Source organism: Piliocolobus tephrosceles, chromosome 3, assembly GCF_002776525.5.
Source record: "Piliocolobus tephrosceles isolate RC106 chromosome 3, ASM277652v3, whole genome shotgun sequence".
Taxonomy (NCBI): domain Eukaryota; kingdom Metazoa; phylum Chordata; class Mammalia; order Primates; family Cercopithecidae; genus Piliocolobus; species Piliocolobus tephrosceles.
In genome coordinates, this window is record NC_045436.1 from 26431871 (window position 1) to 26458566 (window position 26696).

At 36.4% G+C, this 26696-nt stretch overlaps 1 protein-coding gene across 1 annotated transcript in view; it reads left to right on the top strand.

Moving 5' to 3' along the window:
- Nucleotides 1-3569: 3569 nt before the first annotated feature.
- The window catches only part of NAF1 (nuclear assembly factor 1 ribonucleoprotein), a 34810-nt gene continuing 11683 nt past the window's right edge, over nucleotides 3570-26696 (top strand). The window contains exons 1-5 of the mRNA XM_023228437.1: nucleotides 3570-4334; nucleotides 6294-6468; nucleotides 18452-18545; nucleotides 20956-21038; nucleotides 26430-26590. Coding sequence (XP_023084205.1) covers nucleotides 3961-4334; nucleotides 6294-6468; nucleotides 18452-18545; nucleotides 20956-21038; nucleotides 26430-26590 — 887 coding nt within the window. The 5' untranslated portion in view covers nucleotides 3570-3960. The remainder of the gene's footprint in view (nucleotides 4335-6293; nucleotides 6469-18451; nucleotides 18546-20955; nucleotides 21039-26429; nucleotides 26591-26696) is intronic.

The window sequence follows — 26696 nt, forward strand, 5'->3', positions numbered from 1 at the left end:
ATGTTTCCAGGCACTTAGAGAAACAGTTGTGAATTAGACAAAGATCCTGGGCACCCGAGACTTAATTTTATGAAAAAACAGACAATAAAGAAGTAAATAAATATAATTTCATGTCAAGATAAATACTATGTAAATAAAACCAGTAAGCAATAAGCTAGGAAGTGATTGGTATTGAGGGGTACACTTAGAATGGGTGATCTGGAAAGCTCTCTCTTAGGTGTAGTGAGTAGAAACATAAATGAGTAAAAAGGCCACCCTAATATGAAGAGAACAGAAAACAGAGAATTGAAAATGTCACACGTGAAGAATTAACTCGGTGCGTTGAAGGGAGATCAAGACCAGTGATCATGTGGCACAAGGGTGGGGAAGACAGTAGGAGATAGAAACTGGAGAGGTAAGCAGTGGCCAGATCAGGTAGGGTGTTGAAAGCCAAAGCAGGGAGTCTGAATTTTATTCTAAGTGTGCTTACAAATATTTAGAGTTTTAAGCATGAAATTACAATGATCTTATTTATTATCCCCTGTGAAGGTCTCCTATTTTCTCAGATTAACAAATTCATGGTTCTCTTTTAAAAGTCCAGCTCAAGTATCACACGCATTTTAAAGCCTTCTGTTATTGTCAGTGGGGCAGTGGTTGGGTGGTCCTGTTTAACCAGCTTTCCTAGAGGTGACTTCTCCCATTCAGTTCTATTCAAGTCAAAGATGGGTCTTAGAGATTGTCTCGTGCTTTTGTAGTTTATTCTGGCATTGCTCTTAAAAGATAGTGGGAAGAGTCTGGGGGCATACACCAGATGGTCAGGGCTCAGATGATCAAGAGAGACTGCAATTAGAGACTGTTCTCAGTGTTGGCGGTTTCTTCCCCCTTTTTAAAACCTGTATTCAGCTGGTCAGTTATCAGATGTTTCTCTCATAAGTGGAGTTGAAGCTATTCTTACAAGGGTAAGCTTTAAGGTTCATGAAAGTTGCATCTGTGCTGAAGTGGCCTCGTCTCCTGGAAATCACTGGAAATCTCCAGGGCCAGCTTGTATTACATTGATAAATACATTTAATATCAGCCCCTCAAGGCACCTGAGTGAGCCTTATGGCTATAATTAATCTTAAAGCCATGATATATCTCTTATAGTATACTTTCCTTAATTTTCCAAGTATCTTCTCTGTCTTTAGTTTTCCTATTTCATATATTCTTGCATTTACATGGTACATTTCTCTACTATAGTACCTTCTGCTTGTTTTCAACTTGTCTTTTCTACTGAACTGTTAACTCCATAAGGGTTGGGACTGTGTTTATCTTCCTGAATGCACAGTTTATAATGCAGTGCACAGCATATACTAACGTTAAGAAAATGATTACTGAATGAACAAATGAGTATTTCAGTTATCCCATAACTTATGCTTCTGGTCTTAACATTTCTGTCAAATTCCAGTTTCTTATTTTTAAATTGCCTACTGACATTTTTAATTATCTAGTTTTTCTTCAGACTCAACTTCACATACCCACATCTCTTTCCAACTTCTCCATTTTAGGTATTTGTTTATTTATTTATTTGAGAGGGAGTTTCCCTCTTGTTGCCTAGGCTGGAGTGCAACAGTGCAATCTCGGCTCACTGCAGCGTTTGCCTCCTGAGTTTAAGTGATTCTCCTGCCTCAGCCTCCCAAGTAGATGGGATTACAGGTGCCCGCCACCATGCCCAGCTAGGTTTTTGTATTTTTAGTAGAGATGGGTTTTCGCCATCTTGCCCAGACTGGTCTCAAACTCCTGGCCTCAGGTGATCTGCCCACCTCAGCCTCCCAAAGTGCTGGAAGTACAGGTGTGAGGCCCTGCACCCGGCCAACTTCTCCATTTTTATTGGTAATACCAACTTGTTTCTAATTTTCTTGACCAGAAATTTTAGAGTACTATTACTCTTCCCCTGATACTGGGGATTTCCTTTACTCTATTTCGTTGACTGTAACCCTAGTTCAGATTTTTATCACCTAATTCCTGGAAAAATGCAACAAAGTGGCTGGCTGGGGAAAATTCTGGCTCAAATGTCTTCCCTTCTCAAATCTGTACTGCATGTCTTTGCAAGATCATTGTTAACGAAATATTTTATTCATGAGTTCACGCATTGTTCCATTTTCCAAGTATTTTTGCACACTGAGTGTATGACATGCCATTCCCTTATACAAAACCTTACTTAATGCTCACATGAACTAAATGAGAGAATATTTTTATCTCCATTTTACAGATAAGGAAATTAGGATTTAGGTTAACTGCCCAAAGTCACAGTTACACCAATCACAAAATGGTAGTTCGTATTTTTATCTGTTTTACAGAAAAGGAAATTAAGATTTAAGTTACCTGCCCAAAGTCAGTTACACCAATCACACAATGCTAGAGCTGAGACCTGAACACAGGTCTTTTTAGTTGAAAACTCTGAGCTCTGCTTAATCATTATGCTAGTAAGTTAGTATACCAAGTTTAAAGTCCTTCTTCACTTTGGAGGATTTCCATGATATAGCCTATCAATCCTACTTCCCATTTCTGCTACACTTGGATTTTCTATTTCATATTTCAAATATTTTTCTAGTTATCTCCTGTGCATTGCCCTTCTCTACTTCAAGTAGATTATAAGCTTCTTAAAACCTTACTCTTATTACACTTGCCTTGCATTTCTATGAAGATCTACTGTTGTAGATGGCACACTAAATTCTCAGTGAATAATTTATAAAATCTTTAGCACAGTCCTTGGCACATATGCCTGTTTAACAAATGGTACCAATGATTATTAGTATTACGCAGGGACTGATGCATCAAATTGATGACCTAATAGGAAACCAGAAAATTCTGATCTCTTCCTCAGTCCTAAGAACTCTGCTGGCTCTCTCCACAATTTAGACTAGTGGTTTGCAATATTAAGTGAGTACATTTCAGTCTCATAGTCTCATCTCTCTACCACGAAACAGTGCCAAGCATGATATAGACATCACCATAACACGAACAACACAGCAAAATTTTGACCATTACTGCTCTCTTTGAGGGTACCTTGGAGAAAGGAAAATGGAATAGTTGTAGTTACCTTTTTGAAAAAATGGTCAATGCCCTATCTATTGACAGATGGATCTATTGATGGATAAACTTCATTTAACTTTAATGAAGTTACTAGTGTCTTGTCAAGGCTTCCTGACTCAAGTTTCTGATGTACAGAACTTAGTACTCTTCAGGCATCTCCTCTGTTGTATAATCCCTGCTTTATTTTGGCGCTTCAAGCAGAATTGGTTCACGTGCAGCAATAGGAAAATCCGACATTCAGGCCTTGAATGGTTCACATGACGCAGTGAAAACGGTCGATTCAGAACCTCCCCAGTCGTGATTTTTTCTGTTTTTCTTTCTTTTTTTTTTTTTTTTTGAGACGGAGTCTCGCTCTGTTGCCAGGCTCGAGTGCAGTGGCGCGGTCTTGGCTCACTGCAACCTCCGCCTGCTGGGTTCAAGCGATTCTCCTGCCTCACCCTCCCAAGTAGCTGGGATTACAGGCACGCCCCACTATGCCCAGCTAATTTTTGTATTTTTAGTAGAGATGGGGTTTGACCACATTGGCCAGGTTGGTCTGTGAACTCCTGACCTTGTGGTCCGCCCGCCTCGGCTTCCCAAAGTGCTGGGATTACAGGCGTCAGTCACCACGCCCCACCTCCTAGTCCTGATTTTCAAAAGTGTGACGCATGTGTCCTGTTCCCGGGAACGGCCGTCTAGCCGTCGCGCCGTCGCGCCACATACGTCACACGCTATTCGGAAAGCGTTGCTGCGTAAACGGCGGGGGCGTGTCTTTTGGCTCCTCCGCGTGTAGTTACCTGAGAAACGCGGGAAGTTGGGCCCACGGACTGTTGCTCAGGTTGTCTAAGTTGTTTTATTATTTCTGGAGAGAGCCGTAAGCTTGTGCAGGGTCTCAAATCCTGAGGCCGACTCGGTTTCTGGCGCGGTGTGATGGAGGTAGTGGAGGCCGCCGTCGCTCAGCTGGAAACTCTGAAATTCAATGGCACCGATTTCGGAGTTGGCGAAGGTCCGGCGGCGACGTCTCCGGGCTCTGCCCCTGCGCCAGGGACACAGCCACCGCTACAGTCGTTTGAGGGGTCCCCGGACACTGGGCAGACCGTGGAGGTTAAGACTGCCGGTGAGCAGCCTCTGCAGCCCGTTCTGAACGCAGCCGCGGCCGGGACCCCAGCGTCGCAGCCGCAGCCGCCGCCGCCGCCAGCTGAATCGCCGGCCTGCGGAGACTGGGTCACCTCTTCAGGAGCCAGAGAGCCTGCGCGGGCCCCGAACTCCTTGGAGACCTCGGACTCGGATTCGGACTCGGACAGGTCGGGTGCCTAAGGGACCCGGAAGCTGTGGGGAGAGGTCTTGTATGACGGGCGGGGTGGCTGGGGCCTAGGAGCCTAGAGGTTGCCCGTGTGGGCCCTGGAGGGTGGGCAGGTCGCTGGTGCTCCGGGCTCATGTGTTGAAGTATTGGCTCCGACTGCCCTTTATTCGCTGCCTCTCACAGCAGGTCGCGTTGTGAATCTGAGCTTAGTACTCACTTCTTTCCTAAATTTGGTAGTCTGAAGAGTTCTATGTATAGATCGTATCATTTTTAGTTAGACTTGAGAAAACCCGAGGATCTTAGGTTGTTTCCCTAACTACTCAGTTCAGGCTGTACTTTTGTGGTTATAATTGAGTTTTGCGTCAGATCTGAATTTTTTTTCCCATTACATGTAGGCTTTGTTTTTTGAACCACATACATTGAGGATAAGGAAAAGGATTATTTTGTGTGTTTCAGAGCTGGCTCTTGACGATTACGTTAATTTGTAGAATCGTTGTAGGGAACACGTGTTTATGAAAGTAGCTAAACAGTGTTATTTAGTAGTATTTTATGCTTCTTACGTTTTGTGAGAGCTTTTACCCCTTGCCTCTACTTCTGTCTTTTAAATATGAAACCTCTGGTCTGGAGAGGACTCCAGCATGTCGGATGTTACTAAACAACACTGAACATTGTCTACAAATAGTTGAGTGTGTTGAGTGGGGTACGGAACAGGTTAACAAGAGAGACACGTGTTGAGTAGGTGAGTAGTTTAGTTTTTAGGGAAGTCGTCAGCAGAGTGGGAGTGAAGAAGGCTGAAGGTAGGAGAGGGTATGAAATGGACTGGGAGGGGGAAGTAACAACTGTAGACAAGGTTGGATTTCTTGGCAGTACTAAGATTGCAGTATAATCATCTTGTGGGATTTCAGAGCTCACTGTACTAGCAAAGAAAAGTAAATGGTAGATGATTTGGGGATACGGTTTGAAAGCAGAAGGGATATGGCTTCATAATAGGCCAACTTAGTGTCAGGATACTACTTCTGACTCTTTGTGGGTGATGGCAGAGGATACCAAATATTTGAAGAAGTCAAAAGGGGTACAACTTTTTGCCAGTTAACAGCAGTGAAATCAAATGGAAACTGAAGGGGAGAAGCAGGTTCCGTTAGTATAATGCACTTTTTCTTGTTTTAACTTGCTGTAAGTGTGGGTGTATAGGCCGTTCGTACAAAGGTGACCAATACGCCGTCAGAGATTGGACATGAAGTTTAGAGACGTCATAGCCGAAAATTTAGGCGTTAATGTCACATGGGTGATGATTGAAATCATTAACATGTACGGGATTATCCATGACAGTAGTACAGAAAGAAGAGAAAGTGAGGATGGAACCCTTAAAAATAATATATAAAAGGCTTGAAGTGAGGAGCCAGCAAAACAGAATTTAAACTGAGACAGTGGTTGCTGTTAACGATAATTTCTGTGGAAGATAAGGACCAAATGAGTTTTCAAAAAGTAGAACGGTCTACATACTTTAGTAACTGAGGATTTCCCAAGTTGTCTGTAGACTGAGAAGAAACTCAAGCGATCTGGCAAGTAAACGATCTGGTTATTGGTGTCTAAGAGAGGTGCCATGCCCAGAATTCCCTTTTTTTAGTGATTTGTCACATGCTTGCTTATACTCACGTGTATGATATGTGAGACTGTTGTAATAAGAGGATCTGGGTTATAGCAGAGGTTTGAAAATGTTACTGGTAAACTAAAGACTACTTTCCCAATACCATGTCAGCTTTGAAGTGCTAGCTTTTGAATTAGAACAGCAGTAGTAAACATGTAGTAAAGTTGTTATTTTTTAATTAAATAATCTTATTTTAATATTATTAGAATAAGCAATAATAAACATGTATTAAAGTTGATATTTCTTAATTGAATAATCTCATTTTAATACATAATAATACTGGACTATTTTTTTTTGTTTTCTTCCCTACAGTGAAACAGATTCAGATAGTTCAAGCTCATCGTCTTCCTCCTCATCTTCCTCATCGTCTTCTTCTTCCTCTTGTATATCACTTCCCCCAGTGCTGTCAGATGGAGATGATGACTTACAAGTTGAGAAGGAAAACAAGAATTTTCCTCTTAAAACAAAAGATGAATTACTTCTTAATGTAAGTACTTAGATTTATTAAGTTTAGTTGGCATGTTTTAAAACATATTCTGGTACCGATATTGATCGTATCTGTTCCATAAATTTGAAGTTCATTCTCAGCCTAACCGGCATGCTTTTGGCATGCCTTGGCTTTCTTATATAAAAGAGTAGTGATCTGTATAATTTCTTAGGTAACCTCTAACTCTGCTGACATTTGATAATTTTTCCAATTGTGACATCAACTTCAGCTTTGAACTTTACATGTTTTACATTTCCTAGAAAAAGATATTTCTTATGTCGATTTGCTTTCCGGTTGTTTTTTTTTTTTAGGATCTGCAAGTCAGAAAATCTTGCTCAATAGCGATTGAAATTTTCTTTTTAATTGACTGCATTTAGAAAAGTAGAAGGTGAAATTCGAAGGGTTGAGCTTGTTAGGATTCCTATTGAAGATTTTGGAGTGTTTTTATTATTACAGTTGGAGAAAACTTGTTAATTGTAGAATGGTTATTTATTGGCACTTGATAGGTTTGGTTTGCAAAGTTAACTCTTGCAAGGTTATTTCCTCTTACGCTGTAAACATCCTTGTGAGGATGATGTTAGTCTGATTGAAACCTATAACCCAAGAGGAAAGTCTTCTCAGAATTTCAGAATGTAGGCTATATTGCCACATTTTTTTTCCAGCTCTGCATATACTTTTAATTATTAATGCTTTAAAAATATTTAATGGTCACTAATCATAATTCTTATATAACATTTACATTAATGAGATGGTTTAATGCAAGATTTGAAAAAATAAAGCCTATAGGCACTCAGGAACCTTTTTCATGAATGGATTCTACCAGTCTTAATTATTTCTCTTTTTCTCTACTCATAACAAGAAATTCTCATCTCACTTATGCTTTATACATTGAAAATCTTTGGATTTGTATGCAGCTTCATCAGTGGCTCATATTTTCGTGCTACAGATACGTTAATATTTCTTAGTGGTCTTCGTACACAAAGGCTCCCAACATAACTATTTTCTGAAAGTAGGAGACTTGTTTCGTCTTTTTTACTTGTCTTTTGATCACCTTTCTACATAAGTTCCTTTTAGACTATAATAACCAACAAAGAAAAGACCACAGTACTTCTGTAAATGCATACATATCGTTGTCTTATCTTACTAGATTTGGAATTCTTACCTTGGGAATTTCTTCAAATTTAATGCAAAGTCTTAGCGTATTTGTTTAGGTATTTTTTCTGAACAGAATGTCCCTGTTTTCATCAGGAAATCACAAAGGATTTGTGGCCACAGGGAGTCTAGGAACAAGTTCTTTGAGGACTGAGTTCATATGTGATCCTTGTAACTCCCATAGTACCCAGTGGAGTGCTTTACAGATAATGAGTTCTCAGGCGAAAGTAATTTATGATTATAGAATGAGTGTGAGGCATTTTATATTTATTAATTCTTTAAGAAATTATTATAGCACACCTGCCATTTGCCGGGTGCTGTAAATAAGACCAATCCAATTTCTGCTCTTGTAAGTGTCTAATGGAGGGACACAGACAGTAAATAAAGTGGAGACAAACAAATTTAATTGCTAAAAGTGCTATTGAATTGTGTGAGTGTATGTTTGCCTCAAAAGACAAAATTCCATTTGAATGTTGTTAGATTTTCCAACTTGGAATGATGGGTTGGTCTGTTCCTTTCTGAGACCATTTCAATGGATCTTTGGGAATGATGGAAGAGGGAATTATAGTCTTTATTTGGGAAACTTATTAGAAGTCCTTCAGACCACTGTGCTGCTAGAGATAGGTAGAGGAATTGAGGAGTTTCCCAGTCTGCACTAAATCTCTGGCTTATAGGTCTGAAAGAAGATACAAGGACTTCTTCAGGGTTTCAAATCTTAAATTTGGGGGAAAAGAATGGCTTTGTCCTGAGTACAAAAGATAGTGTATAGTTACAGGTATGTAGTGTGTTTTAAGAGTCTGCCTCTTTCTCAGGGCTGGCATTTTGACTACTGACAGACTCTTGCATGAAAGTCATGGAGATGACTTTTGCTGGCCTATGGTCTGTTACACAGCCTTGAACAGATCATTGAGGCTAGTGGAATGGATTTTCAGATTGCTTGGCTGTGAGTCACGTAGTTACTCCTGTTTGTGTAGGCGAGTGTGTAGGAGAGAGTGAGGAGAGCATGTGTAGGAAAATGAACACTTGAAAGCACATGGGCTAGTGCGAGAGGGTGGGAGTCTGTAAGAGCTAGTTGACAGAAAGAGAGTGTGAATGTGTATGTATTGTGAGGAGGGTGGGATGTTGGGTGTAATATCAGCCCCTATATAAACCACATGGAATGGTTTATCTTTCACAGGAAAGGGAGCTTATATCCATTCCAAAAGGGGATACTGGACAGACAGTAGTAATGGGCTATACTCTATGGAGGGCAATGGAAATACTTGGAAGTGGTTATCGTGTATGATTTATGTTGGACTCATTGTTACGAGGAACAGAGACTCATATTACCTCAGGAGAACTGGAGGTTTATTAGAAAGCAGCTGGGAACAAAGGCAGCTATGAAGGCTAGTCACACTGTTTCTTTTACATGCCTCTGGATAGTCTCACAGTTATCTGTCATTTTATTCTTTCGTTATTGACTGGCTTCCTCTGTTTATCTGTAGATTTTTTTTGTGGGGGGAGGGGATGGGAGGACGGACAGAGTTTTGCTCTTGTCACCCAGGCTGGAGCCCAGTGGCTGATCTGGACTCACTGTAACCTTCACCTCCCAGGCTCAAGCGATTCTCCTGCCTCAGCCTCCCAAGTAACTGGAATTACAAGCGCCTACCACCATGTCTGGCTAATTTTTGTATTTTTAGTGGAGACAGGGTTTCACCATGTTGGCCAGGCTTGTCTTGAACTCCTGACCTCAGGTGATCCACCCACCTTGGCCTCCCAAAGTGCTGGGATTTCAGGCGTGAGCCACCATGCCTGGCCAGATTTATCTTTTTAATTCTAGCTTATACATGGATTTCAGTATCTCTGGCTTTAAAAATGGCGTCTTTTGCTTTCGTCCCATGAACTGCTGTTAGTGTTGTATTTCCTTGCTTACTTTTGGGACAATTCTGTTATTTAACTTAGTGGGTTTTTTTTTTTAAATGATAATCCATTCTTTCTGGGAAGTGTCTCCTCTCCACAACTAGTACTAGCTGGTGTGGTATGTGCCATTTTGTTCAGGCCTCCTGATATGTCACTTAGACTTTTAGGCAGCGGAGGTTGTGTATCTTAGCTAGATGGAGCTTCAAGCTCTATGTGGTCTATTAATTTAACTAACAAAATTCTGAAGAAAATTAATGAACTTTTCTGCTAAAAGGTATACACAAATTAAAATGTGCCAAATAGTTAAAACCAATTTTAGAATTTGTGCTGGACCTTCAGGGATCTGGACATAGACATGCCCAATTTAGCCCAATTTAGCCCGATTTAACCCAATTTTACATCCAGCCACTTTCTAAAGTGTTTTCTAACAGTTTCCTGTTGTCACTTAGGCATGCTTAGCTTAATTTTTACTCCATTTAGTCTGTGTCTCAAGCAGGAATGTCACCTCTCTAGACCTATCCCTTTAAATCTTTCCATTGTGGGTTGTTTGATCTCTGTGATCTATGTACAATGCAGATCTTTAGGTATATGAGAACTACAGTTCACTAAAGTGAAGTAACTTTACAATTGTTCTGAAACCTTAGAAAGATGTAATTTTTAAAATTAGGTCATAACCAAATCTTGCCATCCCAAGATGTGGTTATAACCCAGTTTTTTTTTTTTTTTTTTTTTTTTTTTTTATGTGAGGGTATGGTAAGGGGGAAGAGAGTAAAAGAGGAATTAGTGAGCTAGTGAGCTATAGTGGCAGTGAAAAAGGAGAGTCTTAAATGGCTCTCTTCATAGTGTCGCAAGTAAGTTTAGATAAAATTATTCTTTTAAACATAAATGATTGCTTTAGAAGATAAAGACAAATGTCTGTTCAAGAACAATGAAACTAGAGAGTGAGCATACACACTTCAGCTGAAAGTAAAACAACACCAGGTAGTTAATGGCTGAATGTCAGATGAATGGTGTACTGCACATAAGAAATGATAGGATTGAGTGGAAGGGGAGATAATAAGGATTTCTGAAAAATTTGGGCTAATACTCTGTGGCATTTTACAATTATTTGGCAATCCTTTTATCTTAGTGATATATAAAATTAGTTTCTTAAAGTTGTTGAACTATGGACTCAGTTAACATAAAAGATAGACTTAAAGTTATATTCATTGTTGGAGGTTTTTTCCTTGTTGAGATGGATTATAGTTTTATATTTAAACAAATTAAATTTTGAAGGTATTCTTATGAATTTTGTTTCTCTTAACAGTAATTTTAGAGAAAAACAGGATAATAGGGTATTCGTTTAAAAAAGAAATATCTCAAGACACTTCAAAGAAATGTTGACCCTCATTTTTTAATTGACTTGTCTGCATCTTAAGTTTAGTGTCATACACAATAGGGTAATTAATGAGGGGACTAATGCTTACTGGTGATAAATAGCTGAGTTTCATGGAAACTTGTAAAAGTACTTCCCCTGAATAAGTTAATGAATTAGACTACATGTTAAGTATGGTCATAGTTGACACAGAGTTTACAGACCTAATCCATTTTTTTTCCAATATGTTTTACCAGCTATAGAGAAAAAAAAATTCAGTCATGGCTCTCACTACTCCAGTGATTGGATCCTACTTTCCAACCATATCTGAAAAGTGAAGGCTCACCTAATAGCATCAGGTAATTAATTGGCTGCCACGTGCATGTCCTGTGTTGGGTAATATGAGAAAAGTGGTTAGATAATTTCATTCCACCTTCCTCGCTTTTCTCAATTCTCCCCAAACTGACACCAAAAAGGTTTAGTTTTCATTTGGAATGTTTGATTCCTTCTCCCACCAACCTCTGCTGTCCTTTTCCCATATTTGTGAGTGAAAATCCTACTGAAGGTTCTTTATATAATTTTGCTTTAGAAAGTCATCAATTTACTGATACTGTTTTTTGCTCAATAAGCCTTCACAAATGCTAGAAAGGTCAAGAGTGTTGTAAATTATAAATGTTACCTTCTCAGAGGGCCACTTTTGACATATTAGCTCCTTCCATTTTTGCATTGGAAGTCCTAGGCACCCATTTTTTGACTGGTATGTCTATGACTTCATTTTTAATAGGATGGATTTTTAATGTTATGTGGTACTCTTTTGAATATTTTGCTTAACTGAGTAACCTTGTAGACCATACAGATGTTAGAAAATTGAAATATAATAATCTTACAACACAGACAATAATTGCTCTTTCATGGATATTCCAGAACTGTAGTTAGGATCTTGCATTTCTTTAATGCCATCATTATGAATATCTGTTATCACAGAAGCACAGTAATTGTTTTGTTAGAATCTAGTCTATAATTTCTGTGTTAATGTGTTATCTTTTTGATTACATGCAGTTGGACATTTAAATTGTTGTTAGCCATTTGTATAACAGTTTCAAACTTTTATTCAGTTTCCTTACTATTTGTAGGTAAGAAAAATGAAACCAGAAAGAAAGAGATTTGTCTGAAGTCATATTAGTGGGGAGGAACAGATTCTGAACTAGTAATAGATACATTCCAAACTGCTGTGTTTTTAGTATTTGTGGAGACCTGCATAGCAACATTGGAATCTGGTCATTTGGACTTTCTCATTATTTAGTTTCTGAATAATAATCATGTAGTATATTTTCTCAAAGTGAAGGATGAATGAATCATCTAATGTAAGCTTTTTAAAATTGCTTTTGCTTGGATTATATTGCCTCTTAGTAAAGCCTTTGACTTGGAGCTGTGTAGTGTGTAGGAAATAAATGGTCGAGCTTCTTTAAGTATGTTGAATTTTAGTAGTTCATTTGCCAAATGCTGTGATGTTTGGGGATGTTTATTTCCATGCAGGCTTTTCATTTGCTAATGATGTGAATGAAATAGTTTTCTTCCTTTCCTTTCCTACTCTTTGTTATGTATAGAAGTATTGAATAAATGGGTCCAGAAAAACTTTTTCCTGTTCTTTGATTTTTTGTTAGTAAACATTTATAATAATTTTATTTTTATGATAAAATAGTTACTTCTAATCGCAGATAATGTACATCCAGAATAGGTTTTTAGTTGCATTTTAATTTTGGGAAACAATAAAATTTAAATATACATTTATCACACATCTTCGTTTCCCAAGTAGAGTATTCAGGTTATCATTAAGACTTCATTAGTAATATGGTGCATGCTGTTAAAATGTGATCTTAAAATTATACCTGTGTTAATGGCCAGAAATAAATTGATATTATTAATACCTGGGCATGTGTTTTGTAATGGAGGGCTTTTTTGATATGTTAGAATGTAAAGCAGTGCTGTGTAATAGAGCTACAGTGTTGGGGATGTCTATATTGTGCTGTCTTACTTGAAATGTGGCTAGTGTGACTGAAGACTGAATTTTAAATTTTATTTAATGTTAATTAAATTTAAATTTTTATCTAATATTGTGTAAATAAAATAAAAAGTCTTTCCTATCTACTCATCATTTTTCTAACAAGGGTTGTGGGGTATCCCGGCTGATACTTTAATCTTTCTAATCTGCAGTAAATCGCCTTGTCTTTTATTTTTAGTACCCTTGGTTGTTGCTTATGGGTGATGAAGAAGGTCTTTCTATCCCCAGGCCTCTCATATCACCTCTACCTTCAGTTTTTTCAGTTTGCTTCTATGCCTTTTACATCTGATTGTTTATACCTTTTGTGCACTGCCAGAATGGTCGCACAGTATGTTTTCTGGCCATATTTTCCCCTTTATTGGAGTGTGTCTGTGTTTCTCTTCTCTGTCACACATATACACCCTTCCCTGAAATGTGGAAAAGCAAAGTGATTGATTTTTATTTCCTTAAAGGAGATTTTGTATCTGAGATTTATTCATTATCATAGGAGGGGCAGCAGCTGTGTTATCAGGGAGCCAACTGTTAATCTAATAATTGTAGTAATGTTTGCTGCTGCAACCCAGAGGTACCTATGCATCAATCCTAGGCAGTTAAGCTTCCTTGGAAGCCTGGCTTTTAAATTTTATTTTTGAGAAGATTAAGTTCAAGCCTTTTTTGTTCTTTGAGGATTCTATATCAGGTTATATTTTCATTATCTGATTTCTGCTCAGACTAAGACTGACTTTCGAGATTTTTGTTAAGCTTGGGCTGAAGAGGTAGGTTAGTTCATTTAATAGATATATATTAATACTAAATACCTACTATGTGCTAACCATAGTAGGTATTTATATATATATATATAAATATATACCTTTATGGTTAGTAATGTGTATATAACCATATACCTTTTATGTTTTGTGGAGTATTTGGGGTGAGACTTCACGTGCATCACTTTTATAGGTAGATTCGTTACTATCAAGAGGCAACTTAATGCCATCATTGGCCTTTTTAGGAATGCCCATGAAACTGTACATTCCTATATTACAGAGTACTAGGATCACTGAACTGGTATTGGAAATATGATGGTGATTTCAGATAACAGTGTCTGTGTCTGTTTTCCCCAAAGTTTGGTTCTACACAAAATCAGAGAACCTTCACCTTTGTGGGCAAAACTTTTCATTCTTGTAGTACATAGGTTGGAAACATGGAACAGCAACAGGAACTAAGAGGGCCTGCCAGACTCTGTTTTTGACCAAAACTGTGAGTCCTTGACTGACTGCAAATAATCTGACTTTATATATTTTCGCTTGTCTTCCTCATACTGGAAGTCTTCTGGTATTCTTTAGAGCAGAACATCGGGACTTCATCAGACCCTGTAGACTGAACTGCTCAACTTATAGAAAATTGCGTTATAATGATCTCAAAATGATGAAAGAATATTTGATGAAACTCAATACTTATTTCTGATTTTAAAAATGTCATTAAAATTGGAATAGATGGATACTTTCTTAACCCATTAAAAAGAAATTCCAATAAAAATGCATCATTATGCTTTTCTGTTAGCGATATCCACTGTCATCACAATTGTTTCATATTTGAGATTCTGGAATTGTCAACCAGTGTCATCTGAAAAATGAAAGCTGTGTTGGGCCGGGCGCGGTGGCTCAAGCCTGTAATCCCAGCACTTTGGGCGGCTGAGGCGGGCGGATCACGAGGTCAGGAGGTCGAGACCATCCTGGCTAACACGGTGAAACCCCGTCTCTACTAAAATTACAAAAAATTAGCCGGGCGAGGTGGTGGGCGCCTGTAGTCCCAGCTGCTTGGGAGGCTGAGGCAGGAGAATGGCGTGAACCCGGGAGGCGGAGCTGGCAGTGAGCCGAGATCGCGCCACTGCACTCCAGCCTGGGCAACAGAGGGAGACTCCGTCTCAAAAAAAGAAAAGAAAAAGGAAAAAAAAAAAAAAGCTGTGTTGTACTAATATTGAAAAGAAGGACAACTTATTCTTTGAAAATACGGTTGTATAGTAAATATACAAGAAAATTACTAAAAGTAAATTTCAGCATGATGCTTTCTTATGTTCAAGCAATACCCTATAAAGGGTCTATTTGCAATAGTAATAAAATATGTTAAATAGGAATTTATAATAGCGAGTAATATATAAAATAGCTTGGAATGAGCCTAAGCGCTTATATAGGACCCTTTATGAAGGCAACTATAACTAAGTGTGATCTCAATCAATACCAATAACACTAATATGACAAAATAGTTCTGAAATGTAGTGAGATAAACATGTGAGAACAGTTAAAAAAATTCCAAGGGGAGAAATATTTATGGAGTGGGTAAAGGAACCAGCTCATCATCTCAAATATTGAATTGTTTTATGAAAACCAGAGTTGTTAAAATAGTTTAGTACTGACACTGAAGCAGATCAGTGAAATTGAATGGAGATTCAGTAAAAAACCCAAATATGTAAGTGTACTTAGTATATGTTAAAGTTTGTTTTTCAAATCAGTGAGAGAAAAGATGGATTATTCTACAGCATGTCAGGATAACTGGCTAGTAGTTTGGATGAAGATAAAGCCAATCACTGCTGCACTTTTATACAAGAATAAAATTGTGAATGGACCAAATATGCAAATATTAAAAAAATGAAACTAGAGTAATAAAGAAAACAATAGTGAATTTTAAGTGATTTTAGGATACAGAGGACCTTTCTAAATGTGACACAAGTTTCAAAAGCCAAATATATACATACATACTTGACTACATAAAAATTAAAATGCCAAAGGTTGACTAAACAACTGAAATAGTTTAGTTTAAGTTCTTTAGCTACAAAACATGCTGTGGGGTAAGGGAGTAGATATTTGCTACATATTTGATAAAAGACAAATGTCCTTGAACATCCAAAAGTTTTTTTTTTTTTTTTTAAATGAATTACTGAAAAGATAAGCCCTCAAAAATATGTAAAGTTGTACAAGAAACAATTCATAACACACACATAAAAATGGCCAGGATACACGCAAGGATGTTCACTCTTCCTAATGAAGAAATTCAAATTAAAGCAAGATACTATTTTATATTCGTAAGACTGGCAAAGATTTAAAATTTACTTACTAGTAATGGCAACGGTGTGGGGAAATCTCTCATACATTGTGGAAATGTGAATTGATGTCACTTTTTAAGAAGAAATTTAGCAGTAACTGTCAAAATTTTAAATATGCACGTTTTAGTCTTATCAGGACCACTCAAAATAATCTATCACAGGGGTTCCACAAAGATATATGTAAAAGAATGTTGTATCACTGTGTGTAGTGGCAAAAGTTTTAAAAGGGCAGATATATGTTGTGTCAAGCGGCTAGTGTATTATAGTACCACTGATACAATGGAATATCCTAAGTGTTTAAATAAAATTAGATACGTGTTTTTGTTTGGTATAGAAAGATGTGTAGGGTATGATCGGTAAAAAGGATACCTTGTATTAAAATATGGATATTTTATTTAAGTAAAAAATATTTTGAAGTTAGAATTCAAGTTTATATCTGCATTGTAAATGTATTTGAAAGATACATGTTAACATTCGCTATCTATAGGGCTTGGCATTGGGTGGTTGAAAGGAATAAAGTAGGGGGATTTTTGCTTTTTGCTTTGTATCCTTCCATACTGCTTGAGTTTTTCCTTTTGTAAAAGTAGGAACATGTTTTACTTTTATACTTCAAACAAACAACAAAAGCAAAACAGTATCAGTTTAGGTTTATATCAAAGCATAAGTATTATATTACATGGGCCTTTATTCCTCATAATAGAAAATACAAAACCAGGGGCCTTTCATGCTGGTTAAATAGCACTTATTTATTTGAGAATATTTAACCAGTAGGCTTTATCCCAATCCAAAAGTACTGAAATTTTTGTTTTAGATCTTATAATATGGCCAGGCAATGGGACGGGTTTTATCACTGTACTTCTGAATTAGCAAATGACATTTGCCACTTACAAGAGGAGCAACTCCCAGAACCAGAGTCAATGTGAAACTCCTCTCACAATTGTCCTCTGAAATATCATTAAAGTCCTCTTCTCTGCAATCCCCCAAAATTATAGTTATCCAGTCTTATATTTAACAAGGTGTGAGATTTCTTTAGCTAAGAACTTCTGTAAAAAGGCTATTTAATGTCACAGTTTGTTCTAACAACTAAACTCCCTTCTCCATTCTGATATACACAGGAACCACTTTCAAACCATGGTCTTCCCAAGATAAGGCTTTCCATGTTTAATATGATGAAAGGGCAAGTGGTTATTCTCTCTTTAAAAGTACTCATAAGAATTCTGATGGATAAAACAAGTAATTTCCTCTAACACCAGGCAGACTAACCATACAAAGGCACGTTGCTGACTTCCTTCTGCATCAGTTGGTTGAGACCCGTAGTGTTGCTATCCATAAGTAATCCTTTATCAGAAAATAGCATATCCCAGAAACAAAATGTATTTTACATGTCTGCTTATCAACTCTGGTTGAATGATTTTAACAACCTAGTTTAAGTTTCCATAGGGTAATATGATTACTCAAGATGCATTCATCTGCAGTATACTTCGTGTTATGTAGGTTTTCACATCTTTTCCAACATTTCTCGAAAAGTTATCCTTCTCCCAGTTGAACTCCTAAAATGCCGTTGGTAGGGTCTTTGCACTTCAAGCCATCTTGAGGAAAAGCTTTCTTCTGAGAGTTACATCATTTGGCAAGGGTCAAGAACAGAAAGCTGTGTTTTTAATTTAAAGGCTAAGGTCAGATTTATTCTTAGATTTCTCTTCAGATTCATCTTTACTTCAATATCTGGTTTCCATAGCAACTGAGATGCAGTTTGCAGCTGGGTAAGAAAAGAGAAATCTTTAGGTGTAAGGAAACTTACTTTTTAAACCTGGATAGAGAAGGTATCAGGCAACACCTTCATAGTTTTTATAGGCTAAAGCCTGCGTTCTTTTTTCAGGACTTCAATATTTCACTGATAGGTGTCATTTCCTTTTTCCTGAAGAGGCCATTCAACTCTTTTTGACACAGTCCCAGAAAAGATTGCTGCTTCTGTGTTCTATTTAATCACAGTCAAGCTAATTAATTAACCAATTTACAAGACAGCTAAAGGAACTTCTGTGGAGAAATTAATAGTTACCAGTAGAATTATTTCTTTTCAAATGGAATGTCTCTGGCTGATAATAGCCTTTTTTACAGAAAGTAGGTAGTCTCTTGTTCAAGTGTGACTGAAAGAATCTAGAATAGTACTTATGTCTATTCTTAGTCTAACTGAATTTGGGGTGTATACTTGAGACCTGTTGAGTCACTTAGGTGGAAAAATGTTGGAGGGAGAGAAGTACTATCACAAGTCTTTGCAACCACTAAAAGGATAACATTAAAGAGATGCTCTAAGCACTTAATGTTACATTTTCAGAGATGTGTAGCACTTTAAATGGAAAATTTATTTTTTTTTAAGTTGTTGAAGCTGGAGGAAGTTTAATGTTTTGTTTTGTTTTGTTTTGTTTTTTAATTATAGGAACTGCCTTCTGTTGAAGAACTCACTATTATTCTGCCTGAAGATATTGAGTTAAAGCCTCTTGGGATGGTTTCAAGTATTATCGAACAACTAGGTATGTTAAGAATTTTATTAATAAAAATTATATCCAAACACACACTAATAATTGAATCAGTGACTTTTGACTAGTAAATTTTCTTAGACATACGTAATTAACACTTTATAGTCATTAAGTTTGAAGAGATAAAATTCTGTTTTCATATACTAAAATTATATATAAATACAGTTTATAGAAATTTAAATGTCTGCTTTTACTGACATACTTCCTCTGGAATTTCCTTTGATTTGGTTTATTAGTTTTCTAATGTTGCTATACCAAATTACTGCAGACCTAGTGACTTACGACAGTACAATTTTGTCATACAGTTCTCATGTGGGTCTCAGTGGGCTTAAAATCAAAGGTGTTAACAGGGCTGAGTTATTTTCTGTAGGTACTAGGGGAGAATCTTATTTCCTTGCTCTTTCTGGGTTCTAGAGCCTGCCCACATTCCTTGACTTTTGGCTCTCTTTCTTCACCCTGAAGGCCAGTAATGTAACGTCTGTCTCTGAGCCTTCTTCCATTATCTCACCTCACTCTAGCCATACATGGAAAGGTTCTCTGCTTTTAAAGACTTTTTAGATTGAGTTTATCTGCATAATCCAGGATAATCTCCCCATCTCATGGTCCTTAACTTTAATCACATCTGCAAAGGTTCTTAAAAATGTAATGTATTTACAGATTAGGGTAGTAGAGTGTGGATGTCTCTGGGGAAGCACCTTTGATTTTGTCTTAAAAACACGTGAGAAAGTTTTGTGATTTAGTACTGTTATTGGCATGAAATATGAAGCTGCTGAGTTATAAGAGAACTTAATATTTTAGATTTCTTTAGCCCCAACATGTGAGGTTGTTATGTGAGATTTTTGTTAATGCAGGTACTGTTAACTCTTAGTAGGATATGCCGGAGAATAGAACTCAGGACTGACAAAGTAATAGGATTTTGGAACTGTGAAGAGGACCTAGATTGCCCACCAGCCTCCACAGGACCTAAGGAAAGAGAAAAATTCAAGTCAGTTGCTCTTAGGACCAGTTGTATAGTGAGTCAGTGATAGAAATAGGACTTTTTCTTTTGACTTTTTTCTAACAATGTCTATATTGATATTTTAAAAAAATTAATACTTACCTGATTTTGTACTTTTTTAGTTTATTAATAAAAATGTAGATTAAAATGAATCTTCTTTTCAAAAATAATAATTAAAATTCTTTCCACGATTCTGGAATCGTTACATTTACTAGTTTTAGAGTTGTCTTATGGTATTTAATAATATGTATAAACAGGCTAGTAATTTCTTGATTATTTAGTATGATTTAAACATTTATTAGACTTGATGTATACAGAAAAATTTTAGGTCATAATGTTGATTCTCAAAAAAAAAAGTAAACTATGACATACATGGAATAATGCATGTCATTTTTGCATTTTTAACAATACTATTTTGACTAACATAGACTAAAAAAATTCTCAACCTAATGGGAATAAAGAGTAAATGGATCAAAATCAGTACATGCTACTATTGCAGATTTAACTCAAAACATGTTGCCTCTTGATCTGTTGCTTATGTGTATATTTGGAATTCGGAAGTACTAACTGTTTTTTTAATAGAGATGAGGTCTTGCTATGTTGCCCAGGCTGGTCTCAAACTCCTGAGCTCAAGCCATCCTTCCTCGTCAACCTCCCAAAGTACCTTCAGTACTTCATGTCTGTCTGTAAATTGGTTTACTATGGATTATTCCCTTAGTGGACATGGTGTTATCTGTGTAACGTAACAAAGTGTTCTTACTTGTGGCTCTGACTTTCTAAAAATTTATTGAGAGTGTGTGTGTGTGTGTGTGTGTTCTCTTTGTTATGGTAGATCAGTTCTTTAACATTTGTGTCATTTAAAAGAACTGGAGATTTGGAGATTATGCTTTTGCTTTTTGAGGAGGGATTGTGAGCTCTAGCACTTTTACTTCTTCTTTTCATAGGAAGATGCTTTTGTGAAGCCTTGTATTTAACATTTTTGTATACCATTAACTAAACAGTGCTTCATAGAAAAGAATTTTTAAGAGTGAGAAAGAAGACTAATTTCTTTTAAAACAGTTTTACAACTAAACGTGATTACACTATTTTTGGTAAAAATTACTTGAGAATATGTGCATAGCTTGAATTTGTTGACTCTTTAATGGATGATTCAGATTTTCTGTAGGATTTGTATTTTAATTTTTTTCCCTTAGAGTTGTAGCTTTTTATGTTAAAAATAGGTATAAAACATTTCCCAGTGCTATTTGGTAATAAGTAGACTTTGTTTACTGAAGAGAAATGGTTAATGAGGTAATAATCCCACCTTCAATTTTATTTTAAATTATATTGGAATTAAAGCTTAGATTTTCATTGAAATTCTACATTCTCTTACAAGTAAATCTTGAAGTAATCTATTTTATTTTTCAGTAATAATTGAATCTATGACTAACCTACCTCCAGTTAATGAGGAGACTGTAATTTTTAAAAGTGATCGACAAGCAGCAGGAAAGGTTTGTAAAACATTTCAGATCTTACAAATTATTCTATTTATTTATTGTTTTTTTCTGACTTTCCCCATCAGTTCTCAGAAGAGTTTATTTAGTTTAATTGATGGACAATCTAGAGCTCTCTAGTTTCAGTACATTCTTGATTTCCTTCAGTACTTCATATCTGTCTGTAAATTGGTTTACTACTGATTATTACTCTTTGCCGCATGAGTTATTAAATACACATGTATAGAATTCTTTCCTAGTGTTTGTCAGATAACTTGCTAGGCAGTGAGTCTACGTAATACATAGCACATCGTTTCCTACCCTCCATATACCCAGCTGAGTGAAGAAGACTTCCCATAGTATAATAGCTCTTAAGCATTTTTGTCTTGTGAGCTTCTTTGAATAGTGCCTCTCAGCCTTTTCAGACTTTGACTTCCTCAGGTGGAAGCTCAGTGTGGAATCTTTTCCAAATAGAAAAATATTTCACTGACAGCAGTGAATTGTCGCTGTAAGAACATCCTGGGGAATTACAAATATGTGCACTCGAGTAATTACTGTAAGATTTGGTCCCTTTTAACATCATTCTAATGTAACAACCCTGCATGTCCACCTTAATATAGAAAACTGCGCACTTTACCCAGCAAGTAGGCAATTCTGACTGGTCGGCAGAAGACATGATAACTTTCTAAAATCAAGACTATAAATACTAAGTAAGTATTTCCCGGCAATAGGGACAGTTTTATTCACCTTGATATTCCCCATTGTACCTAGTACAGTTCTTTGGAAATTATTTTTGCCAAGTAAATGTGTATTGAGTTGAATACAAACAAGAAAGGAGTTATTTGTGATTTTAATGACTGTTGTCTTTTTTCTTAGTACCTAACTTAAGACAATTTTAACCTGAAAATATTCAACACTTTGCTAAATTAAAACCTCTAAACAGGCATTTTTTTGTATTTTCCACTACATTTGAATTTCTAGACCTGTAAATGTGACTAATAATATTAATATTCAGCTGTCATTTAACTTTGAAAGGAGTCAGTTAAAATATAACATTTACACCTCTAACTTTAGTTATATGGCATGAGCCTGTTGACAAAAATTAAATCTATTTCTAATTTTACATAGAATGCCTTATAAATGCTTTTGAAAGAGTATGTGACAAGTCTTTGAAAAATACTTGATTATAAATCTAAGTGCCTTGAAATGATTCCCCAAAATAGTAGTGGAAGTACAGATTAGAAAGTATTTGTTAAACAAACTAATAAGCACAATATGAAACTGAGTACCTTTTAGATTGTTAGCATGTCTTATCTAAATACTAAATTAGTTTTACCTTCAGTAGCAAGCCATTGAACATCTTTTCCCTCTTCAGTAACGCAATAGTAATCAGCTACAGTGATATTTATGTTATCTTTTTAAATTCACTGAAACCCTGCAAGGAAGTAGAATTACCTCTATTTTAAAACTTGAGAAACCTTGCTAAAAAGTCACATAGCTGAAATGGATGAGATTACAACCCAGGTTCATTTCCCTTCTACCTCCCTTTACCTTCCCCACTGATTAAGGGAGGACAGTCTCAGATTTGTATTCTTACCTTTGCCCTTTAATCCTAATAATTGCTAGGTCTCTTGATAACTAGTGAAATCTGTTTCCTTCTCATATATCAGTGGGTAGGAAATTTTTACTGATTCCTTTTTAAAAGATTATATTACTGTCTTGTTTGGTAGGATATGATGATTTTCTAGAGGACTATTACATTGATGGAGTGTTGTTCCCCACCCCCTCAGTTCTCATGACATAGTTCAAGGTAACTTGTGATACAGTAATACACACAGTGATTGAAATGATCAGTTTACCTAATAGATTAGAATACTCTATTTATGTGTATTTTCTTCATTTTTGTTAATGGGAATTGAAAAAAGCACAAAGTGATTGATAAAAGACAATGTTGAATAGTTGTAAAGGTTCATTTCCTCATTTCCTTTCTCCTTTGGCAGTTTAGCCCAAAGCTGGCTTACCTGGAGAGACATTCTTTAAAGGCTGTTCCCAGGTGGTAGCATGCAAATCTTGGCCCTTCACAGGCACAGCCTGCCAGCATTGTTCCTAGTCCTGGAGATTCCTTGATGTAGTTATTGTTACTTAGAGAAACTGGGATTTACCTAGTCCCCTCCTAGGTAATAGAAAAACTGGGAGTTACCTAGCCCCCTCTAGATAACTTAGAAGTTTGTGACATGGTGTGTGTGTGGAAAGGGGGAGGAGAGTACAGCTCATTCTCCCTTTTGCAGTATTGTCTGTGCATGTCCAGCCTGCTGGCTCAAACAGGCCTTCTAAGCCACTGAAACTTTTGCCATGGTGCACACAGAACATTGAAGCCCATCCTATGCTGGGGTGGAATTTGGGGAACTGCATGCACTCTGTATCTTCTCTGCTTGTCAGTTACTTTTCCCAGCAGACCCTACATTATAGCTGTACCACGTTGTTGTTATGGTATGTATTAACCTCTGTGTGTGATAGGAATCGTTGGAGATCTTGTAGCAAAAATATGATGCCTTTGAGTAAAAAATGGTGAGTATTATCAGCTAGAGCCAAGTGAAAGGATACCTAAGAAACCACTTCTCAATGACAGGGCAAGTATAAAGCATCAGTTGGATTAAATTTTTATATGAACACCTACAGAATATATACCATTTTTAAAGATATAAAGAAAGCTGCTTACCCACTTCATAGTAAAGGTCTCAGCTGCTACTTTTCCAAATTCAATTTCTTATACTCTCCTTACAATCTTTTACTTCCTTTGCTTTTTTCTTGAATCAGGTAGTATGGAAGTTACAAAGTCCCCTAAGTTGGGTGGAATGACCGAGAAGGAATATGGGTGCCTCATATGGAGCTGTATGAGGAGAAGTGGGCTAGCCTGACCTTTGCTGTGTCCCAAGTTACTCTTTACAGTTTAGCTCTTAGGTATTAGTCAATCTAAACTCTACACTCAGAAGCTAATGGTGATTTAAAATATTGTTAAATTCCTATTTTCTACTCCTTATTAGCTAAATTGCTTATGTGAACTTGGTCAAATTTTCCTGTAACATACCTATTAGTATTGGCTCATGTCACATACTGTCTATTGTATGGCTTCCTGTTATCTACTGCCTGTGATGTTATGTTACTTAAAACTTTGTAATGATTTCATTATAGTTGTGGCTCGTAAACACTTCAGAACCTAGGAACAGTCAACTAAAATATTATGCTTTGCTTTTGTCCAAGAATTTTGAATGTCACTTATATTTTAGTTCAAACCATACTGCACAGACCTGAAGTTTGCAAGGAATTTTTCCATTGAAATCGTTTTTCACACTTAGGAAATGGATTCATGCTATCTAGGAAACAAATCCCTGGGAAACAGTCTATGTACCAGGTTGCACACTGATTATTTTACCTTATATTAATGGATACACAGGAAACTTAAAAGGTATTTTTTAATCTCTGCCCAAATGAAGAATTGGGTTTGGCTATATTTGAGGGAATTAAACTTGTGAATTGTTTTTAAGACAATTTTAAGTGAAAATAAGACTACAGTAATATATGTCAGGTAGGCCAGTAAGAGTGGTGCTGAGTACACCTCTTCCGTCCTTCACAGTTCTTACTGGAGGAGGTCTACTGGATTTATCTAAACCTTTTCAAAGCAAATGTCTTGCTATTTTCTGAAAGTTTTTTGCTTTTACACTTTTTTAAAGCTTTAAATTTGTGATGCTGTTAGTGTTATTTCATAATACATTGGCATTTTAATAGTTTTTAATGTCACTACTTCTTTTTAGAGTACACGTATCTTCAGAATGGTGGTGCCCTGATAGGTGAGCTGTTTTACGCCTTAGTGAAAATGAATAAAAGATTCGGTGCTGTACTAAAGATCATAAAATGTGCAGAGCATTTGCTATCAAAAATCAAGAACTGAGGATGTGATAAAACAATCATGTTGAAGACAGTTGGTATAAATTGGTCCAAGCTATTTAGAAAGCTATTTAGTAATTTCCATTAAAACTTTTATGCCTTAGTGTTAATTATCGTACTTTCAGCTTCAATACTTCCCCTCCTTACAAATCAATTTTTAGGAAATCTGAAGTATAGAGATTTATGTATAAGATGTTTCTCATGGCATCATGTATTATGTTGAACAAATTGTAAGCCGCCTAAATGTCCTACAAAAAGAAAGAAGCTAAATAAGTTGTTCTGAATCTGTAAAGAGGTGTTTTATAATTGCTAAAATTATACTTACAAAGAATATAACATGGAACAACTTTAGGTTTTTAAAAAGGGACAGTATACAAAACTACAGTGTGGTCTTAAAGAAAAAACATATTAGAAAAAAGACTGGAAAAATCTGTACTGGCATTGGTCATGGTCTTATCTCTATAATATACATATATTATCTCGCTCTTGACCCCCAGGCTGTAGTGCGATGGCACAATCTCAGTTCACTGCAGCCTCTGCCTCCTGGGTTGAAGCAATTCTCTTTTCTCAGCCCCCTGAGCAGCTGGGATTACAGGTGCCTGCTACCACACCCGGCTAGTATTTGTATTTTTAGTAGAGACGGGGTTTCACTATGTTGGCCAGGCTGATCTTGAACCCCTGACCTCAGGTAATCCGCCCACCTCCCCTCCTAAAGTTCTGGGATTACAGGCGTGAGCCACACCACACCCAGCCAGCAAATACATTTTTTAATTCATGTATTTTGAGAAGAAAATACAGTTTGAAATCAAGAGGTTTCCTTTCATTATTCTTAAAGCGTTTTCAGAAGTAAAATATGTAGTTCTGCTAAAAGCAGTTCTTTTAGTTAAATGTTAAAGGCTGCACCATCTTTGTGTTTTTTAAACGTAAATAACTTCTACTTTATTATTTGTTAAATTAGAAAAAGTCTTTAATTTTACAAAATTCCTGACACTATGGAAACAGCAAAAGTGATTTAACACCTATTGAAGTCAGAAGCTTGCTTTTATATTTCCCATCTGATGATTCCAAATGTATACATATGTTATTTCTCAAAAGTTACCAGTTATAATCCTTTTCTTTGTACCTTACAACTTAAATGAACAATGAACAATAATTTAAAAAAATCATAATTTGCATCTAGTTGGTACCACCAAAATGATTTGAATTTGGTGAGGAACAAACTTGTTACTGTTGTTTTTACATTCATAGAAGGGAAATCTGGAATGAGCGAGTGCATTCTAATCAATACATGAAGACAGTATGTAAAAATGACATAAATATAAATAAAAAAATATTTTATTGCCCTAACATTGACAAAATTACCTTGTTCTAGCAATTATCAGTGGGATTTTTAAAACAAAACACTGCTAACTTTTCAAATAGTTATTTTACATGTTAAAAGAGGACTTTGTGTTTCTATTACAGATCTTTGAGATATTTGGACCTGTTGCACATCCATTTTATGTGTTACGGTTTAATTCTTCAGATCACATTGAGAGTAAAGGTATTAAAATAAAGGAGACTATGTATTTTGCTCCATCAATGAAAGATTTCACCCAATATATATTCACAGAAAAACTTAAACAGTAAGTACTTTACTGCCATGTTGTTCTTCACTTACGTAACTTATATTTTAAGAATAATTTTCAGTGATGTAATTTCTTATAGTTATATTGTGTCTCTCTTGCAAAG